This window comes from Achroia grisella, unplaced genomic scaffold, assembly GCF_030625045.1.
Source record: "Achroia grisella isolate CSIRO2021 unplaced genomic scaffold, CSIRO_AGI_Agris_v1 utg1056, whole genome shotgun sequence".
NCBI lineage: Eukaryota > Metazoa > Arthropoda > Insecta > Lepidoptera > Pyralidae > Achroia > Achroia grisella.
The window spans coordinates 1763109-1782853 of NW_026712564.1; the positions used below are offsets into that span (position 1 = coordinate 1763109).

The following is a 19745-nucleotide window of genomic DNA, read 5'->3' on the forward strand; positions in this document are numbered from 1 at the left end:
TGCAGTGGCGTTTCCTCTTAATGTGGCAAACTCTGCAGATTTTCGTTGTGCACAGGCCTAGATTTGCCATATGTTTGTTCAATTTGGAGTGTTCAGTAAGGGCCCTATTCATGGTGCATATATTGTGTTTACTCAATAGCCACAATCTTGAAATTAGAATAAATTTTACCGACTTAACAAATAGGATGAGAATCTTAAGTAGGTTCTGTTGTTTTTATGTTTGCAAACTTTTTACTCGACGACAACCCTAATATGTTTAATTTTTGTGTGTTGTCAAACACATGGTAGTATGAAGTTCTTTCATTCGCATTATGGGTGTAGATTTAGTAACGGTCGGAATTTGATCACTAATACAGAAGGTCGTAACACTCGTAACGCATCCAGTAGTGATGGTCAGGTTACCGCACTTAATATTTGTTGTCTCACACATGCTAATGGTAGCGTGGAATTAAATAAAATAATATTATATATTACATATATATATTATATCTACTAGCTGAACCGGGAAATGTTATTTTGCCATATAAATTAATATGGCTACTTACAAACAAGGTTTCCGTTGGTTTAATAAAAAAAAAACTGTAGAATTTATAAAAAAAATTGTGGTGACACCCTTATTACTTATGGGTATCAAAAATGGTCCTATTATTCTCAGAATACAACTTCACTATTTATATATAAAAAACCGGTGAAATAGACCCACTTTACAAGCGTGTTGAAAAATAAGTGAAAAGATGTTTTACACCTTTTGTAGTATTGCATAAGATTTAATTTCACTTATCGTCCATTTGATTTCTTGTCTGTACAATATATCCTGGGTACAACTCCCAATCTTCAGTATACCCTAACGGGGCAGTTGTTTATGTTAATAATTTCAAATAAATAAACTAAACCGCCCGCAGAGCTAAGCTAGCCTCCGCTTCGTTGAGATAATATTGCCCTAACTTAGAATGATAATTTTATTCCATTCAAGTTTGTTTTTGTTTCTTGTTATTTTAAGTTATATGATATAATAATTTAATATCTATTTTTCTAAAGGAAGATTATTAAACTTTATTTTTAGAAATCGTTGTGATATAGTGTAAGTCGTGTAGGTTATATTAGAGAGATTTATTTTTGTAAAAAAAAAAAGCTTATTTATAAAATTATACAGTTTATATTATTCATAAACTGTTTAATTTTATAAATAAGCTTTTATATAATTTTATATAATATAATAAATATTAAATAATGTTTTTGTATACAAAAAAAGAAGAAATTATACATATAATGTACATATATTTCTTAATTTTCCCCAATATTTGATTAGTGGTTTTGGTTGCTTGATAGTGGTAACACTTAACACTCAACACTCAACACTCCTTTCTTTCACTTCACACTCTTATGCAATAATTCTATTTTCTCTTTTGTTTTTCATATTTATTTTATTATATGAATTGATAATAATTTCCTATATATTTTATGCCTATATGTTATACCTATTTCTTGTTTTATTATAGTTTTTTTTTTTAATATATTAATATTTATGATAATGTAATAGGGCTGATTACAAGCTGTGGTCTTGTTACACATGTCTCTGGGCACACACACACAATACACTGAGGTGCTGCCTTTTTACGTATGGGCTATGCACACACTACGTTACTCATACCGTTTTTTGTTATCTGTATTGCATTTTATTTTATCTGTATAATTGTTGTGTATTGTATTTTGTTTGACTTCACTAATGTAATGAGTATATCTGTTTTATTTTTGTTCTTATTATTACAGTGCCTTTTGTGTGTGTGTGTGCCTTTAACGTGAATAACATTTTTATCTATCTATCTAAATTCATAGCGTTGACAAATATTATCCGACTGCATAAAGATTGAGTGCTTAGCGGTTTCTATGTTGATTATCTCATGCCTAATTCTTGTTAAATTGCATTTATTTAGAATAACATTTATAGTTTCTATTGTTTATTGTCACATTCTTAAACCATGTTCATAGGTATTTACTTAAATAAACATTTATTTAAAAGAGCAATACGGAAGTTTCTATATCGTTCTTGTTGTGATGAGTCTGCGTTCCGAATGAGTGGTAAGATAAGAAAAATGTAACTATTCAAAAGTGCTGATATTAAGTTTATTTGAATAAAGATTGTTTCTACATATTTCTATTTCTCAACATCGTCAGCAATGTGACTCTTAAAAATAATGCCAAATATCTTATCTGTGGTATATATATTATTGCAGGAGTGTACTACACTATGGCAGTGGTCGGTCCAGCAGTGGGCTACGTCCTTGGTGGCCAGATACTCAACATATACACGGATTTCCTCACTGTCGACTCAGAAACGTAAGTCCATTTTTTTATAACCGGATTCGGAAACAAGCTGAAAGCACATTTAATGAAAAATACTACCCGTAGTCAAAAATCAAAGCAAATCAAAATAATTTATTCGTGTAGGACATTTTAGTCGTTTATGCGTGTTAAATTTTTTGTATTAATATTTTTTCTATAACGTCCAGTTTAGTATATAGATTTAATTGAGAACTAAACCTATTTTTTTTAAGTCAGTTTATTAAGATATGTATATATTAGCACTGCAAAACGTAACGTCGTGAAATGAGCACCGTCTTTATTCAAAGAAAATGCAAAGAAATTAAGGTAATAGTAATAATGCTTTATTTGTACAACCACAAGATTACTACATTAAAAGGAGCAGTACATAATAGTTTTTTTTTATCAATGACAATGGAATGATGCACCCGCCTGCGCTAACGGTTTACGCTGGCGGGACACCAGTGGAGGATGATAAGATGAACATGAGGTCAGGTCAGTTAGCCCATCGTGACACATTCACCAAGAATTTATCACGGTGGTTTCCAGGGGGAACCGCGTGGAGGTCAACCTGACATGGTACATTGCTAGCAATGAGATCATCAATCCACATTACTAACAATCCTTTTCCCCCCAGTACATAATAGTTGTAGTTAGTGATTGTTTACGTCATTAATCACGTGACGCTTGAAAGGGGGATTTGACAAAAATCACGATATATCATAAGAAGGTGGGGGAGTATAGTAAGTGATATCTTACTTACGTACGTTAGTAAGTGAGAGTATCTTACTTAGTAAGATATCATACGTGTATTTATTTTTTTCTGTCTTTATGGTAATCAAAAGCAACGTGCAACCTATTCTAGATATTTTTATCATAGTCCTCAATTTCAGAGTAAAATAGAATTATAGTTTATACATGTATTTAAAGATGATATTCTAAAAATTTTAAGATTCTTTGCAGGCACTAAAATACACGTGATCTTGAGGGGCGGGGGGGGAGGTTATCCTAAACGTCATTACGTCTCACCAAGGATGGGGGTGAAAAGATGCTAAAAAAGATCACGTGATTAATGAACGCCCCCTTAGCTAGGTAATCAAAAGGCAGACAGGTACGCAATACAAAATGAGGATCCTGATATCCTAAACTAAAGTACGATTATAAATTCCAGTCAGTAAAATGACAAGTGCAACTGTCACTGAACAAAAAAGGGTGACCCGCTACAATAGTGATGTTCGGCAATCAATAGACTTAGACATTTAGTCATGCTTTATTTTATTAGGTATTATATTAGGTATCAAAACCTTTTTTTTTATTTTTAATATTTAATACATATCGTATTAAATAATACGATTTTAGAAATATGGACCTTACCAGCATATTATAATTTCTCACTACAACATTATTAAAAAAGCTGGGAAAAAATGTAAAAAGAGATTCAGAGGAATTAATACTAGAATTTTTATTTATACAAAGGCAATTTGATATTGAATAAAAAAAAATGTAATCTCGACTAACTTTTAATTGCAAAAACTCGATTCTACCACATCACTATTTATTTGGGACTAAAAACCTGCAACACTGGTAATGTCATTTTACTGACTGGATTTATCTTACTTTTAGGTATTACACGTGTACTATAGATATCAGTGCTCTCTTATAACATGTATTACATTTATTAGACGCAGATATTATTATTCCTGGTTAAAGATTTTGCACTACAGTCGAGAGTTTACCTTTACTGTATTATTAGGTAGTCAATAAACTGTCTGTAATAAATAAAATATTATTTTCTCATAGTATGATAAGTATATAGTTAGGTGTATCGTGTAACGATTCTTTAAATTCTATTAAATTTTAATATCCACGATGGCCACTTGAAAATGAAAGTCGTACAGGGCTGTAATAAATAAAATATTATTTTCTCATAGTATGATAAGTATAGGAAATTAAATTTTAATTGAAAATTAAGGTCGTACAGGGTCGTTGAAAACTCGCGCCGCAGTTATATTACGGAGGCCATAGAAGTACAGAATGGGAATTAATTTGGCTGAAAAGTTGGCTCAAGCGCACAATGAGATGAAAGCGAGAGCAACTGAATGAAGCCAGATGAAATATTAAAACACAACCACTGTACCTACGCGGTTGAGATCATATTTCTTCTGTGATGGTTTACTTTACTCAATTGAATCTGAATACTGACCATAACGGTAAGGAAAAAATTTTACGTTTATAAGCTGCTAAAAAGTCCTACATGAATAAATTATTTTTGAATTTTAAAAATGAACAATCACATTTTTCTTCTATAATATTATATTTACTTCATTCAATTGAATATGTATACTGAACTGGACGGTAAGGAAAAAAAATACGTTCATTAGCGGCTAAATGTCCTACATGAATAAATTATTTTTGAATTTTAAAAATGAACAATCACATTTTTCTTCCATAATATTATACTTACTTTATTCAATTGAATCGGTATACTGAACTGGACGGTAAGGAAAAAAAATACGTTCATTAGCGGCTAAATGTCCTACATGAATAAATTATTTTTGAATTTTAAAAATGAACAATCACATTTTTCTTCTATAATATTATATTTACTTTATTAAATTGAATTTGTATACTGAACTGGACGGTAGGACAAAAATTATAATACAAAATATTTGACGTTCTTAAGCGGCTAAAATGTCCTACATGAACAAATTAGTTTAGAATTTTAAATTAAAAAAAAATTAACAGTCAGCATCGCGCGATTCATATTTCTTCTATGATATTTACTTTACATAAAATTTAATCAAATTAACACTAATAATGAGTGCGTAGCGTTTTCTATGTTGATTATCGCATGCCTCTTACTTGTTATACTGTAATTATTATATAAAAAAACATCTATTCAAAAGAGCAACACACAAATTTTTTTGCTCATTCTTCTTGTGATGAATCTGCATTCCGAATGAGTGGTAGAATCAAAATATGACTATTCAAAAGTGCTTGTAATGAGTTTATTTGAATAAAGATTATTTCTATTTCTATTTCAAAAATTATTTAGGACTTTTTAGCCGCTTATGAACGTCAAGTTTTTTGTTTTAATATTATGCAGATATAATATACATTCAATTAAGAAGAACTAGCAAGAAACTCGCAATACTAGAAATTATTGAAGTTCAAAGTAAAAAGCTTTGATGGTCTAACGGTCAAATATTAATATTCATATAACATGATTTTTTTATATTATTATATACATATATGTCAAATTACATTAATTATATATCTAAACTAGCTGAATACGCGACTCGACCGCGTGTAATTTAACTTTATATTTCTAAAATAAAAGTAGCCTAAGTTACTCCTTATTACATCAGCTACCTGACAAAAAAAGTCCCGGCAAAATCGGTCCAGCCATTTCAGAGATTAGCCGGAACAAACAGATAGACATACAGACAAAAATTGTAAAAAATGTTATTTTTGTGTATGTACTATATTTATATTCATATGCATGTAGTAAAAAACGGTTATTTCAATATTACAAACAGACACTCCAATTTTATTTATATGTATCCTCGGGTACATAGAACAATTCTGTATAGCTACTTAATTTAAATTTAACATAAAGCCTGTTATTGAACTTAACGTTGAATAGTCTAAACAATTAACAAATATTAATATCATATTTAAAGTATCACTTTTTTTATCTTTGTTTATCGTTATTTATTATGTGTAAAGACAGATAGACAAACAGTTGCCGACTATGATTAAATAGAGATTAGTTGGTTTTCATAAACCTTCCGTTATATAATTCTATTGTTATATAAAGTATGGAATTTACACGTGATAATGTAATACATCTATTACATTATCAAATATGAGATCACAAACATATCTTCTCGACTTTATCCTTCAATTCTTGTCCCTGACGGGGGAAAAAGGCGAGCACAATAGCTCTATGTAGGGCGCAGTGCTACAGGCACCTGACAATAGCCCAAATAGGGGGGAAAGGTGATTGTTAGTAATGTGGATTTATGACTCCATTGTTAGCAATGTACCATGTCAGGTTGACCTCCATGCGGTTCTCCCTGGAAACCATCGTGATAAATTTCCGGTGAATTTGTCACGATGGGCTAACTGATCTAACTTCAGGTTCATTCTATCATCCTCCACTGGTGCCCCGCCAGCGTAAACCGTTAGCGCAGGCGGGTGCACCATTCCATTATCATCTTCTAAAAAAAAATAGTACAAACAACCCAATAAAAAAATGTGTTAAAAATAAGTTAAGTGTAATAAGTGTTGCAAGTTATCAAGTGATACTGTCCAAAATATTTCAGAGGTGTGCTGGTGTTTTCAGGGATGCCGACCGTATAAGGCTATTATGATCTTATTTGTGAAAAAAATTCAAAAGACTCACCCCGAAGCGGAGATGATGGAGTGCGACGGATACTTAGCCACTAAAAAACCTCACGACATTGCTGCCAGGTGGTATAGTCAGAGATCAGCAGCTGAAATTATGTTAAATATACTATTGTTCACATTTTGTACAAAACGCAACAGGGAGCTAACTTTTTGTATGTTTTTGGAATAATATACAAATTAACCACTTGATGACAAATGGTTATATACACATGAACCACCACGCACGTGACTGTTACGTCCGTGGTACCACTCATGGGTTACCATTCCAGAGTAAAAGCGCTGCACACTTACACAAAACATTGGACTACGACAGGTTCCCCATCAGTTATGAGAAGTATATCAATAGTCAGCGTAGCAATATAGAAACAGGAAAATTATACACTGAAATAGACAACTCAAAATACATCAAGAAACTAATACCCACATATGAACTGCTCGCACAAGTAATTGATAAATTTAAACCGAACTTCGAAATAACGCAATATCTGACAAATCATGGTTATCACCGCAAATATCTACATCGTTTTTGTATAATCGACGGAGACGAGTGCCCTTGCGACAATAACTCTATACAATCATTTGAACACCTAATAAAAACTTGCCCACGTTTCGTTGCGTCACGTAGCAATCATGAAATTGCCTCATCGATGATGAGAACAAAGGCTTACGACATTCAGGATATTATGAAATATGAAGTTACAATAAACACATACAAAGATCATATCAAAAACATAGTTAGGAATTTAAAAGAATTCAACATAACCTAAATAAGAGGAAAGGAAAAAAAAAATGAATGGAAAATAAAAAGGGAAAGAAAAAAAAAGTACTAATATATCAGGCCTCTTATCCTGTAATTTCACTGCCTAGTGCCCTCTGGTCGATCTCCCGTCCAATTCAAACGCGCGTTGCCTGAGCCGAGGTTCGAAGTAGCGGTGCTCTGAGACTAAAGTCGTATCCGTCAGGCGGGAGTTGGCCTTCAGCCACTCCATAAGTCCTTCCGTGGGCTTGGAGTGTCATCTGCACTCACACCTATCGTCCGGTGAAGCTGTAAAGGCCAGTTCCAGTCAAAATTAAAAACTGCCTAACCTACATCCTACAATCGAAGTACAGCATGCAAAGTAAGCTGCGTATTGTTTTCATCATATTAGTTTAAACTATCTCTGCCCGCGGTTTCATTCGCCATTTAATTTATACGAACACTTTCTCGCATTGTTGCAGTATGGGCATAACACCTCTAAGCTCGGTGTGGATCGGCGCGTGGTGGGTGGGATTCATCTTCTCGGCGGTGCTGTGTCTCATCGTAGCAATACCATTGCTAGCATTCCCACACGAGTTGCCAGGTCAGTATGTTTTTATGTCATTTTTTTATAACAAATAACAATTGTGTTATGGGTACTAGACAAATGATATAAATACAAATGATATCTTTTTTTTTACGTATGTAACGTAATATCTATAGAAAACACAAAGACTGATACAAACAATATGATTGACATGAATACAAATGATTACATCGTGCGGGGATTCGAACCCGCGTCCATCGGAAGTAAAGCGTGTAAAACCGCTGGACCACCGAGGCCGTCATACTCGTGAACTCGTCATTGGAATGGTAAACACGCTGATGGTCCACTAGATAACCGTCGCCTATCTAGTGCACCATCAGCGATCTCATCAGCAGGAGAGTGGGGATTGTTAGTAATGGGTAAAAGTGACACCTATCACTAGCAATTTACTATATAAAGTTCTTCCTGGAAACCATCAAATTCCTAGTGAATTTGACACGATGGACTAACTGGCCTGATCTAATTCTCATCTTATCATCTTCCACATGCGATTGTTTTGGATTACTCTATAGCTGTTGACCGCAGCTGGTCTTTACAGCTTCACCGGGCGATAGGTGGCGAGTGCAGATGGCACTCCAAACCCGCGGACGGACTTATGGAGCGACTGAAGGCCAACTCTCGTCTGACGGATACGACTTTAGTCTGAGGGCACCGCTAGGGGTTCGAAGGGGTTCGGTTCAGAAGGTTACATGCGCAAACTATTACTGAGCCCCGAGTACAATTTCATGAATAAAAAAGAAATCTTGTCATCTAATTTACTGTACTTCCTTTGATCTTCAGGTGCAGAAGAAATCCGGGCTTCCAAAGTATCTGAAGCACATGAAGGTGCAGCGACCAAGTCCGCTGCATTCAGCGCTTTACGCGAGCTGCCGCGCGCCGCTGCAGCACTGCTTCGAAACCCCACGTTCCTGTTCCTCAATCTAGCTGGAGCCAGCGAGGGCATGCTCATATCGGGCTTCGCTGCGTTCCTTCCGAAGCTTATTGAAAACCAGTTTGCAGTTAGTGCGTCAGAGGCAGCTCTACTTTTAGGTATACATACATCAAATTCTTATGATTGTGACAGATTTTAAATCATGATGATAATGGAATGGTGCACCCGCCTGCGCTAACGATTCACGCTGGTGGGGCATCAGTGGAGGAGGACAAGATCAGCATGACATCGGGTCAGATGGCTCATCCTGACAAATTCACCAGGAAAGACAAAAGGAGTTGTACCTTTTCGGGGTGGAGATACTTATGGAGATAATTTGTCCCCAAGACAATACCAATCATTTCTTCTTGGCTGAATACTTTAAAAATAGGTTTATGAGTTGTACAATGGGAATAATGAAATTACTTATTATGCTTTGTGGCATGTCATCATCACCAGGTGTGATCACGGTGCCAGCTGGCGGCGGAGGCACGTTCCTGGGCGGGTGGCTGGTGAAGCGCTGGCAGCTGGCGTGCGCTGGCATCATCAAGTTGTGCGTGGCGGCCACCGTCGTCGCCGCTGTCTTCACCTTCAGCTTCGTGCTCACCTGCGATGATTACCCGTTCGCTGGAGTCACTGTCAAGTACAACTCGCCACCGGTCCCCGGGTAAGTTACCACGATTGTTTTCTTGATTTTATGTACTTTTTGATAGAAAAGAAGATAAATATATTTCCTGAAACAACGCTGTAAAGTACTTCATATAGAACAATTAACACGGCGCCATCTAGTCCCAAGCTAAAAAAGCTTGTGTTATACTAGACAATCGAACCGAAATTACAGGGTATTGCGGCATAGAATCACAGTTCTCTGGAATGATAAAGCATGAGGTGTATAGCGGGCAATACATGAAGATGTAATGCCGTCACTTTCCAAGTTATACGTTGTGATAAAAATGTATGTACACGTCGGTATCTATTTACCATTAGATGAGTCGTCAGCTCCAATTAATATCAGATATAGTAACTTTCGTCCAAATGTTTTGTGAGTGAGTGTAATGATGATGACGACGATGTTGATGATGGTGATGATGATGATGATGATGTCGTCGATGATGATAATGAGGATAGTTATAAAGGTTTTACCAAAACTGCATGGATCTTTTTCACCTATTTTAGACGCCAAGTTTGTTTTGTAAGGAAGAATGAGATATTACAGTGAAATCACAGATAGAGATGGTACATGAATTTGTTTGCGTCATCCACGAGAGTAACGCATGACGGATAACATAAGCGTAGATGTACTCGTTTAATAAATGTAAGCGGCGGTGGTATGTGTAGCGGCGGTCGCCTGGTGGCGGAGTGCAACGCGGGGTGCGGGTGCGAGGGCGCGGCGTTCGCGCCGGTGTGCGGTGCGGACGCCGCAGTGTACTACTCGCCCTGCCACGCGGGCTGCCGCGCGCGACAGCTGGCCGGCGCCGCGCAGCTCTACCGCCACTGCGGCTGCGTGCGACCGCCCGCCGACCACCCGCTGCCGCTCTACAGCCTCTCGGACGGTAACTACCATCCACCACCCACCACTCACTACCCTCACTGTTACCACGACCATTTTGTTCGCGCGAACACTGCTAGCGAGGGCGAAGAGCACTTGAGCGATCAGACATGGCAGAGGAACGGTGCCCCGCACCGACTTACTTTCACTTGCCACTGCACCATCGTGACCGCGTGTCTACCGGGCCCCTTTATTTCTAACGCATAACGCACTATAAATAGAGGATAAAAAATGGTAGACAGGTAATTTAAATGTGATAGTTAAATATATCAGTTGATACAGTCCACATAAATTTAATTCAGGATCCTAAACAAATGGTCCTTCGAGCCGGATGTAAATACTATTATATACTGTAATGTTAGGTAAACAATTCTAACTTTGCAGTAGCAACCTATCTTATCAAATTTCATTAAGATCCATTCAGCCGTTTAGTCGTGAAAAAGAAACAAGAGGTAGTTATGTTTCTGTTGTAGAGCGAGAAAAAGCAGTGAAATTATAAAATAATAAGCATGCCACCTTTTCTTCCGGAACGGCAATACGTGGATGGTATCACAATAATGTCATGATAACGTGATATCCGTAGTATTCATGTATATAGGCGGTGGTTACCACTTACCATCAGGGCTTGTTTGCCATTTGAATTACATAAACGAAAATATTTTATAAGTCAGAAATGTTTAGTTTAGTCCTTCGCACCGGATTTATTTGGTGGATTGCTTCTTACACGTCTAATGTGCATTTTTCAGAAACAAACGATACAATACCGTACGAGGCTATCAACAGTATATGCAATACTGGATGCCCGTACCTCTGGCTGTTCGTGTTCCTCTCGTTCCTCGTGATGCTGTTCACATTCCTGGCCACGATGCCGGCTCTCACTGCGACATTAAGGTACGGTTTTACGACTAATCATTACGGTCAAATTCAAACGGGGATACAAATTACGACGGCCTAAGTTCGAGGTTCGAACCACTAGCGGTGCCCTCAGACTAAAGTTGTATCCATCAGGCAGGAGTTGTCCTTCAGCCGCCATAAGACCTTCCACGGGTTCGGAGTAAAATTTGTCGGTTTCTTTGTGGCGTCCTTTTGGCTTATATGTTTTATTCTTGTATGTCATATAATCGAGGTTTTATTTTGGAATGGTTCGAATAATAAATGTTTTTACAGATGTGTCCGTGAAGATCAGAGATCGTTCGCACTGGGTATCCAATGGATAAAGGTGCGCCTACTAGGGACCATCCCTGCACCTCTACTATTCGGCTTCCTCATCGACCTGTCGTGTTCGCTTTGGGCAAAGACATGTGACGTCACTGGTGCCTGCCAGCTGTATGACAACGTCAACATGAGCAGGTACTGGGCTTTCTTTTTTGGCAATCTTGATGGTCTAGCGGTTTAGCCTCCTTATTCGCGGGTTTGATTCCTCGCTTGGTACAATAATCATATCATCTGTTTTCTGTGTATATTATGTATATATTTACGGACGGTAAAGATATAATTATAATACTGCTTGCGTTCTGAGGAATTGTTGGAAATGATGCCAAAGGCTACCATCGCCATAGACAAGGGATTCATCCCTGCACGCTGGAACCTAAGAGTCTCGGACAGTGCGGTTTCAGAGGAACTTCCTCCCGCAAACACTTAGATTGTGAAATGAACTATATCCCGAGGTTTTCTCTAGAGACTACAGCATGGGATTTTTAAAGAAGAGTATAGTAAGGTTTCTTAAGAGTTGGCAATTTGAAGGTAGCTGTACATCAGCTACCTTAAGGAGTAACTTAGGCTACTTTTATTTTAGAAAAATAAAGTTAAATTCCACGCGGACAAAGTCGCGGGTACAGCTAGTATAATATATAACAGCAGTCATGATATATTTTAAAGTTCTTCTATATTTATCTGTTCACAGGTACATGTTAGGGCTAGCCCTTGTAGGTAAACTCTGTTCAGTCCTGTTCTTCTTCCTTGCGTGGTGGTTCTACCGTCCGCCCGGGGGTAAGACTGCCAACGCAGTAGTACCTTCAGTGGATCTAGTCGTATGTGCTGAGAAGACAAACGGTAACCTCGCGAATGGAACAGCCGCCAATGGCACAGTGGAAAGAGTCGGTAACGGGTATTGTAATGCGGCATTAGAGTGCAGCGAACATTTGTAGGTTCGAATTCAGCATCCATAAATGAACATATATAGGACTTTCTTGTGTTCGTACGTTTAGACAATAAGACTGTAATATTATGTTGTGTTGTATATACATGTTATTTGTTTTATTATACAAATATTTATTAGTAGAAAATTGCTGTTGGACCGGTTGTTTTGCAGTATATGCTGCAGCTTCCCAAATGCCACCAAGATTAGGTACAGTACAGGTAATTCCTGTAATTTCTTTTAAAAGCCATTCCCAAGAATTACTAACAAACTAGAAGCTTGGTTTGATCTGTAATTTAGCACATTGTTTTGTTAGTAACTAATAATGTAGATAATAGATCAGATTTTAATAAACCGACATGGAAGCATGTTTTATTCTTTTGAGAATAAATTGTGCGTATGTTTGTATGTTTTATATACACAACAATCCTGTTATAATTAAGTATTAGGTATTTGTATATATACATAATTATGTTGTATAATGAATATGCATCAAAGTATTAAGTTCTGGCGAATTGTAATGAATGTAAAATTGTTGTATTATTTCAAAATGCATTACTTCTGTTGTAAATTATCTGTGATGTCGTAGTTTATAAAATATATAGCTAAGATTGTATTTAGTATTAATTATATATATTTCGGTCAACCGTTTTAAGACTTATCAAACGTAGTCTTCTGGAATGGCAATCAAGGGCGGATCCAGTTTTGGCGCTAGGAGGGGGTCACATAGTCGTGGTCAAGTCAAGAACTTATAATTTAATTTTGGTAAGAATAGATACAAGTAAAAAGTAGGTATTATATTAATGCACGTAAGTACTGTACTTAAAATATTATTCTTTATTGTACACTTGAAAAACTTAACACATAATAACTTGTACATATACACGTACATATTGCCATCTTCTCTTGAAGACATCCAGAGAAGCACTATTTAAATATAATTAACTAAATATTGAAGGTTTGTAGTTACATAAAATCTGTATGGTGACAAAATATATAAATAAAATCATTATGTTCAATTAGTGGTCCACCTAAGTCCTAGTCTCAGGAGGGTCATGACCCCCATGACTCCCTCCCCCTGTATCCGCCGTTGATGGCAATACAATATCCAGCAACAGAAGTCTATTACTTAAGTATACAATATTGAATGAAAATAATAATCAAACGTATAGTATCAAAGTTTTAAATCTTTAATTGTAATTAAGGTAGGGACGTTTTACTATGTACATTGTCTAAGTTAAGATAGTTATTTGTTGTGTTTTACAATATCAATAGTTGTTGAAAGCGTTTGTTTAAAGACTGATTGTTTAATATATACACTAAACTTAAGAATACAGACATTTGTGAAAATATAGAGAGATGGTATATTCTAGAATCAGTAATATTCTTGAGATTTAAAAAAAGATCAACATATATTAAATAAACATAACTATGTTTATTTAGATTTACGAGCATAGTTGTTATCTTGGATAATTTCATATCATCTACAAATTCAAATTCAAATTCAAAAATCATTTATTCATGTAGGATATTTTAGCCGCTTATGAACGTCAAGTTTTTACATTAGAATTTTTTTCCCTACCGTCCAGTTCGGTATATAGATCCAATTGAGAAGAACTGGCAAGAAACTCAATTGAATTACTTTTTTTTTAAATCCAGTTTTTTACAATGCATAGGTATTTATATAGGTGTCTATGTCTAACACTATTCTACACATTGGTGGTCTCAGTGGTCTAGCGGTATGCACACCTTACTTTAGTCGCATGTTCAGTTCCTCGCACGCATATTTGTTTATTGCATTTGGTTTGAAATATTTTCGACACGAATAAAGATTTTATGTACCTATTTACATTATGTATATTGTAGTAGGGATATTTACAGATGTGATGTGAATACAAGAAGAGATTCGGTCTCAAATGACAAGGCTACAATTTCCTTTTAGCGTTGTAACTAGCCAACGATGATAAGTAAATTCGCCACATACTACTCTATATTCTTGCAAGTGACTGTACTAAAAAATAGCAAATGCAACGGTTGATAAATTTTTATAAATTACTGCCCAAATTTTTAACATTCCATGTTCTAATTACAATGTGTGTATATATGACAGTTTTTTCACTTTTACAATGTTTCTAATGTACGTAAATTGTAAGATGGTCGTGTTAATTTAATATAATTAGTCAATTTTGAACCTGTACAATTTTACACGGATGAAATAAAACATTTCCAATTTTGTTGTGTGTTTTTATTCAACAAACAAGGATGTATGCAAAAAATCATGATGGTGGTCATATTCTCGTAATTAAATTTAATAATAAATCTATATTTTTGTAATTGTACGAACTGATTTGAAAAGAATAAGAGCCGTGTTTCTTTTCAGTTCTTGGCTCGAAAGCACTCCGAATATCTTAGTCCATCAGAATAGGGGAGCCAGGCAAGTTCCTCCCTTTATGCAAAATGCCTGTCTATTGATTACAAACATTATAGTACTGCCACAGACAAGACTATTATAATACTAGGCACACTAGGATTGTTAGTAAAGTGTACTAACCCATTGCTAGTTGTACATACCATGTGCGGTGCCTTGAAAGTCATCATGATAGGTTCCTGGTGAATTTACCACGATGGGCTAACTGACCTGACCTCATGCTCATCTTGTCTTCCACTGGTGCCCTATGCCCCCATGCATCCGCCTGCTATTGCTCAGCAGACAGCCGTCTGCTTCCATTCCATTATCATCCAATAAACAAAAGCAGATAGCCTCTGATTTTATCCTTCGAGAGTGGTGGAATTGTATGACTTTAGTAATAAGAAAATTAAGTAAATCTTACAGCATTTCACCTCACAAAAAAGCATTAATATGCTACTTTCAGGTAGTCAATAAACATTTGATTTAAATAAACCTTCCTCAAAATGATGTCTACATCGAGACAGCGATGAGAATTTCAATGAAAAACATTAATAAAATTTAGGCAAATATATTGCAACATTAAAATATTTATAAATTAACAAAATGCATTCAACATTTTTATATTTGAAAATAAATGTACTTATAGTAATTGATTGTAATCAGTTAACAACAAGGGGTGGATCAGAAAAACTTCACACCCTGATTGTCGTCGAATTCCATTAATTCACATCTACCTTTTGTTTCCAGTCTTTTTAGCGCTTTTATTAATATATTTACATCAAGACCGTGGAACTCTGCAAGAGAAGACAAAATATATATAAAGTACACTGCAGCAATTTTTCAGTTTAGTTGTAAAACATTGTTAATCTAATATATAATTCTCGTGTCGCAATGTTTGTTACCAAACTCCTCCGAAACGGCTTTACAGATTTTTATGATAGTTTGTTTGCATATCGGGTAGATCAGACCTACCCAATCAGCTATAATCTATTTTTTATATCCCAAAATGATGTTGTGTTTAGGATGTTTATGTATGTATTTAAAATGTAGTGTTTATAACAGTTGTTTAGCACCCATAACACAAGCTCTATTTATTTTGGGACAAAATGGCGTTGTTTGAATTATCCAGGGGTATTATTTTTACCGTCCCTCTGAAACTTTCGTTGTTGATTCCTGGTGAATTCGTCATTTTCAGCTAAGCAAACTGACTTCAGTCATCTGTCACAATTTCCTTAACATCTACCGAGAGAACCAGGCTACCATTTTTTATTTAATGATGATTGACTTTGTTAAAACTTTAAAAAATCAGTCTTACCTTCATCAACAGTGTTTTCACCTTCGCGCAATTCGAATATAGTGCATACTGAATTATTTAAACCATTATTACTAGCCCAGCTGTATATCATATTGCCCCACTCGTCCAGAGAATGCCAGTAGACCTCCCATATATTTTTACTCTTATCAATAGGCGCCGCTCGACCAGTCTTCGCCATATCCTCAAGTATTATTAGAATTGCTTCTTGTGACAACTTTCTATTAATTGAGGTATTGTTGAATAGCGGAGTGTTCTGTGATTTTCTTATGTCTATGGTGGATTGTTTTGTGGACTTTAAATATTCTACAATGAGCTGATGCCATGCCTCTAACTGCTTTATTCTAGTTTCTGTGTGTGGTTGAATTCTGGAAAGAAGAAACAATATATTAATATTTTTTCCCAAATCATTTCTCCCAAATTTGAATTTGAAAAATCTGTCATTCAAATTCAAATTTGGCAGAAATGATTTGGGAAAAAATATTAATATATTCTTGAAAACATGTACAACATTTATTTAAAAAGAATACAAGTTGAGTTTCAAGTCAGTTCATCTCATCTCGAAATCATTCTGAACTGACGGTAGATTTAACATATCATAAGAGTCTGTAATACCTACATGAATAAAGATATTTTGAATTTGAATTTCGATATATAGGTTTATTTGCTAAAATAATAAGAATGTATTACTCTTTGTCAAGTCTAAGTTGACAATGGACGAAGAGAAAAATTTTATTAAAATATTTCTCTTATTAATATAGTAAAATAACTGCTGTAGAGATACAACCAAACCAACCCTTCAACCAAAACACAGCTTACAGCTACTAGCCACAGCTGTTTGGTAGCTAAAATGACTGTGTGTGTGTGTGACTGAAATGTGTGTGTGATCATTGAGACTAAAGACTCATCCATTGTAATAATATTTATACTCTCTTCCGTACCAGTAAGCTTCAGCATCAATCATTGAGACCATAGACTCGTCTTTATAAATATAACATAGACTATGTGGCCTGTATTCAACAATACCACATTTCTATTGTTTCTGGTAAATGGCAATTTTATTATTAGGCAAGTTTAGGATTAACTTTATCTTATTTACAATATATATATATATATATATAGTGAAAAATGTCTAATATTCATCAACATTCTCAATATAATACTTACACTGTCAATTTATTATGAATCCCTTTTAGGTTCCATATTCTTATATAAATCAAGTAACTTTCTTTCTGTGACTTTTCTTTTAAGTAATGTCTTCGTTGACTTTGGTTCTAAATCTGTGATAGACAATCGATATGATATTTTCTGTCCCCCAATTTCAATGTATGGGTAATTATTATCATAATTTGGTGTAAAGCTTAACATTATAGAGCAGTCTTTGGCAACCGCTGATATCATACCTAAATGTACAGACTCACACATGGAGAAGAATTTTTCTCTGTCTTCTTCAACACTCAAATCAAGTGCATTAACTTTCAAAAGGTCTAAAATGCTCTTAACATATTCAAAATCATCACTATCTATATTTGAATAAGTTTGTTTATCTTCTGACAACTTTTGAAGATGCAAAAGTTTGTATAATATCGCGCCAGGTTCCATTTTACTATTTTCAACACAATATTCCATTTTTGTGTTCTCCTGCACTGCTTTATTGGCATCATTGGCCACAATATTCTTATTACCGAGTAATATTTCTATAATGAAACTCAGAAATAACTCAAGAGAACTATCAAACACAAGCATGTTTCTTAAAATTGTATCAAAATCAGTTCTTGCTGATTTGTCATTATAAATTATGTTGCCGTTTAGAAATAACTTGAAGTTATTCTGTGGATTATCTATCAAGTTTAGGAGTGCATTCCTCATCCTAGTTTGGTCTGCAGAAAACAAATCTAAAGGACAGTATCTGCTGGTATTATTAATCTGTCCTTCTTCATGTTTAAGACACTGTTTTAGACAGTAATAGCATTTTGAAATATTTTTAAAACTCGACGTAATGTAGCCTTCTTTAGGTTTAATTTCGATACAATAATTTGTAACACTATGTGGATCAATCATAGTCAAATTAATAGACTTTATAGCGAAGCAGTTCAATGTCGATTTATATCTTCTATGTTCAGGACGAATGTCATAAAGTTTCTCGGTTAATTCCTTGAGTTGTTCAGCCGGAATTTGGACAATTTGATTAAGAATATCGTTGCCGCCAAATAGTAAAGGCGACATGACCATATTAACGAAATCCACCGACTCTTGCATTCTATCCAAATCGAACCGTTTACCGTGTTCTTTTTTTAAACGAAGTACATAGTTTGTGTTTAATATCTCGATGACGATATGGGCGTTCCCTTCACCGATGTACTTCCACGAATCTCTCAAATTATTCATGTTTTTGTTAAGTTACCAATTAAGAATAAGAATAAGATTTACTTACGTAAAAAAGGGAGGAAAGTTATATTGCCAAGGCCACGATATTTCACCCATAATATTCCAGTTATTGCTGTTTTTTAAATAGTTTATTGAAAATATTTATATAGTATTTCTTCTTATTTTAATAACACAGCTGATCATGACTCACGCATCATGTCACTATATTCTTTTTAATTGGTTTTAAGGCTCTGGATGCAAGGAACCTTGAATAGATTAAACATAGAGCAATTAACACTACCGTACTGTAGAAGCTAAATAGTAGTAGTAGTAGTAGTGGTATATTTTATCCACAAGTGGATAGGCAAAGGTACGAGACCATACAGCCTAATCTTCAGTAGTATTTCCATGAAATTCAAAAATTCTTCAAGGCGATATCGCCAAATCTTTTCATTAATTATAAGTTTGTGTTAAGTCCTTGTATGTGTCCATAATTGAAATGTTTATAATTCTCCGATAGTTGCTATGATAAAGTCGTAAATTGGTTTAAAAGTTGCAGTGCATTTGAATAGTTCTTGAAGCGATGGCGGAATAATCTTATATAGTTCTTGAAGCTTGGCAATGAGCAAAATTCTGTTTAAATTGAAGGCCGGGCAATAAAAAAATATATGTTCTAATGTTTGATTTTCGTTACTAGAGCATAAAAGACAAATCGGAGAATTAATGATCTTCATTCGGTGTAAATGTGCATTGAATTTACAATGTCCAAATCGCAGTCGACAAATTTGAGTATAAAATCTTCTCTCTAAAAATATTTTTCCCTGAATAAACCAGGGTTTTTTGCCAATAGTACTGTTTATACCTGCATACCAAGTACCTTTATCTTTGGTAGTACGTTTCCAATCTTCTTCCCAATTTTTTAATAAGTTTTTCCTAATTTCAGGAATTAAATCTTGCCAAGGTAAGAAAATTTTTTTAGACT

The 19745-nt window shown here is 35.0% G+C and overlaps 2 protein-coding genes across 3 annotated transcripts in view; one reads left to right on the forward strand and one right to left on the reverse strand.

Annotated features, from left to right (window-relative positions):
* LOC131849730 (solute carrier organic anion transporter family member 4A1-like) overlaps positions 1-13773 on the forward strand; it is a 34882-nt gene extending 21109 nt beyond the window's left edge. The window contains exons 4-11 of the mRNA XM_059199880.1: positions 2235-2337; positions 7954-8075; positions 8859-9107; positions 9448-9655; positions 10309-10541; positions 11284-11428; positions 11705-11887; positions 12441-13773. Of these exons, the coding sequence (XP_059055863.1) occupies positions 2235-2337; positions 7954-8075; positions 8859-9107; positions 9448-9655; positions 10309-10541; positions 11284-11428; positions 11705-11887; positions 12441-12684 (1487 nt within the window). The 3' untranslated portion in view covers positions 12685-13773. The remainder of the gene's footprint in view (positions 1-2234; positions 2338-7953; positions 8076-8858; positions 9108-9447; positions 9656-10308; positions 10542-11283; positions 11429-11704; positions 11888-12440) is intronic.
* Positions 13774-15318: 1545 nt separating this feature from the next.
* Positions 15319-18995, reverse strand: LOC131846269 (vacuolar protein-sorting-associated protein 25-like). 2 transcript variants are annotated; one of them, XM_059195635.1, is made up of 3 exons: positions 18831-18995; positions 16400-16764; positions 15319-15878 (listed from the first exon to the last, which is right to left on the reverse strand). In XM_059195635.1, the coding sequence occupies exons 1-3, from the start codon at positions 18878-18880 to the stop codon at positions 15766-15768; spliced, it is 528 nt and encodes a 175-aa protein (XP_059051618.1). In that variant the 5' UTR covers positions 18881-18995; the 3' UTR covers positions 15319-15765. The 2 variants fall into 2 exon arrangements, with proteins under 2 accessions (XP_059051618.1, XP_059051548.1); XM_059195565.1 differs by lacking the exons at positions 15319-15878; positions 18831-18995 and adding an exon at positions 17564-18824 and having other exon boundaries at positions 16674-16764.
* Positions 18996-19745: the final 750 nt, after the last annotated feature.

Excerpts from the sequence above, each read along its gene's own strand:
- LOC131846269 (XM_059195565.1), bottom strand. The coding sequence starts at position 18,784 with ATGAATAATTTGAGAGATTCGTGGAAGTACATCGGTGAAGGGAACGCC.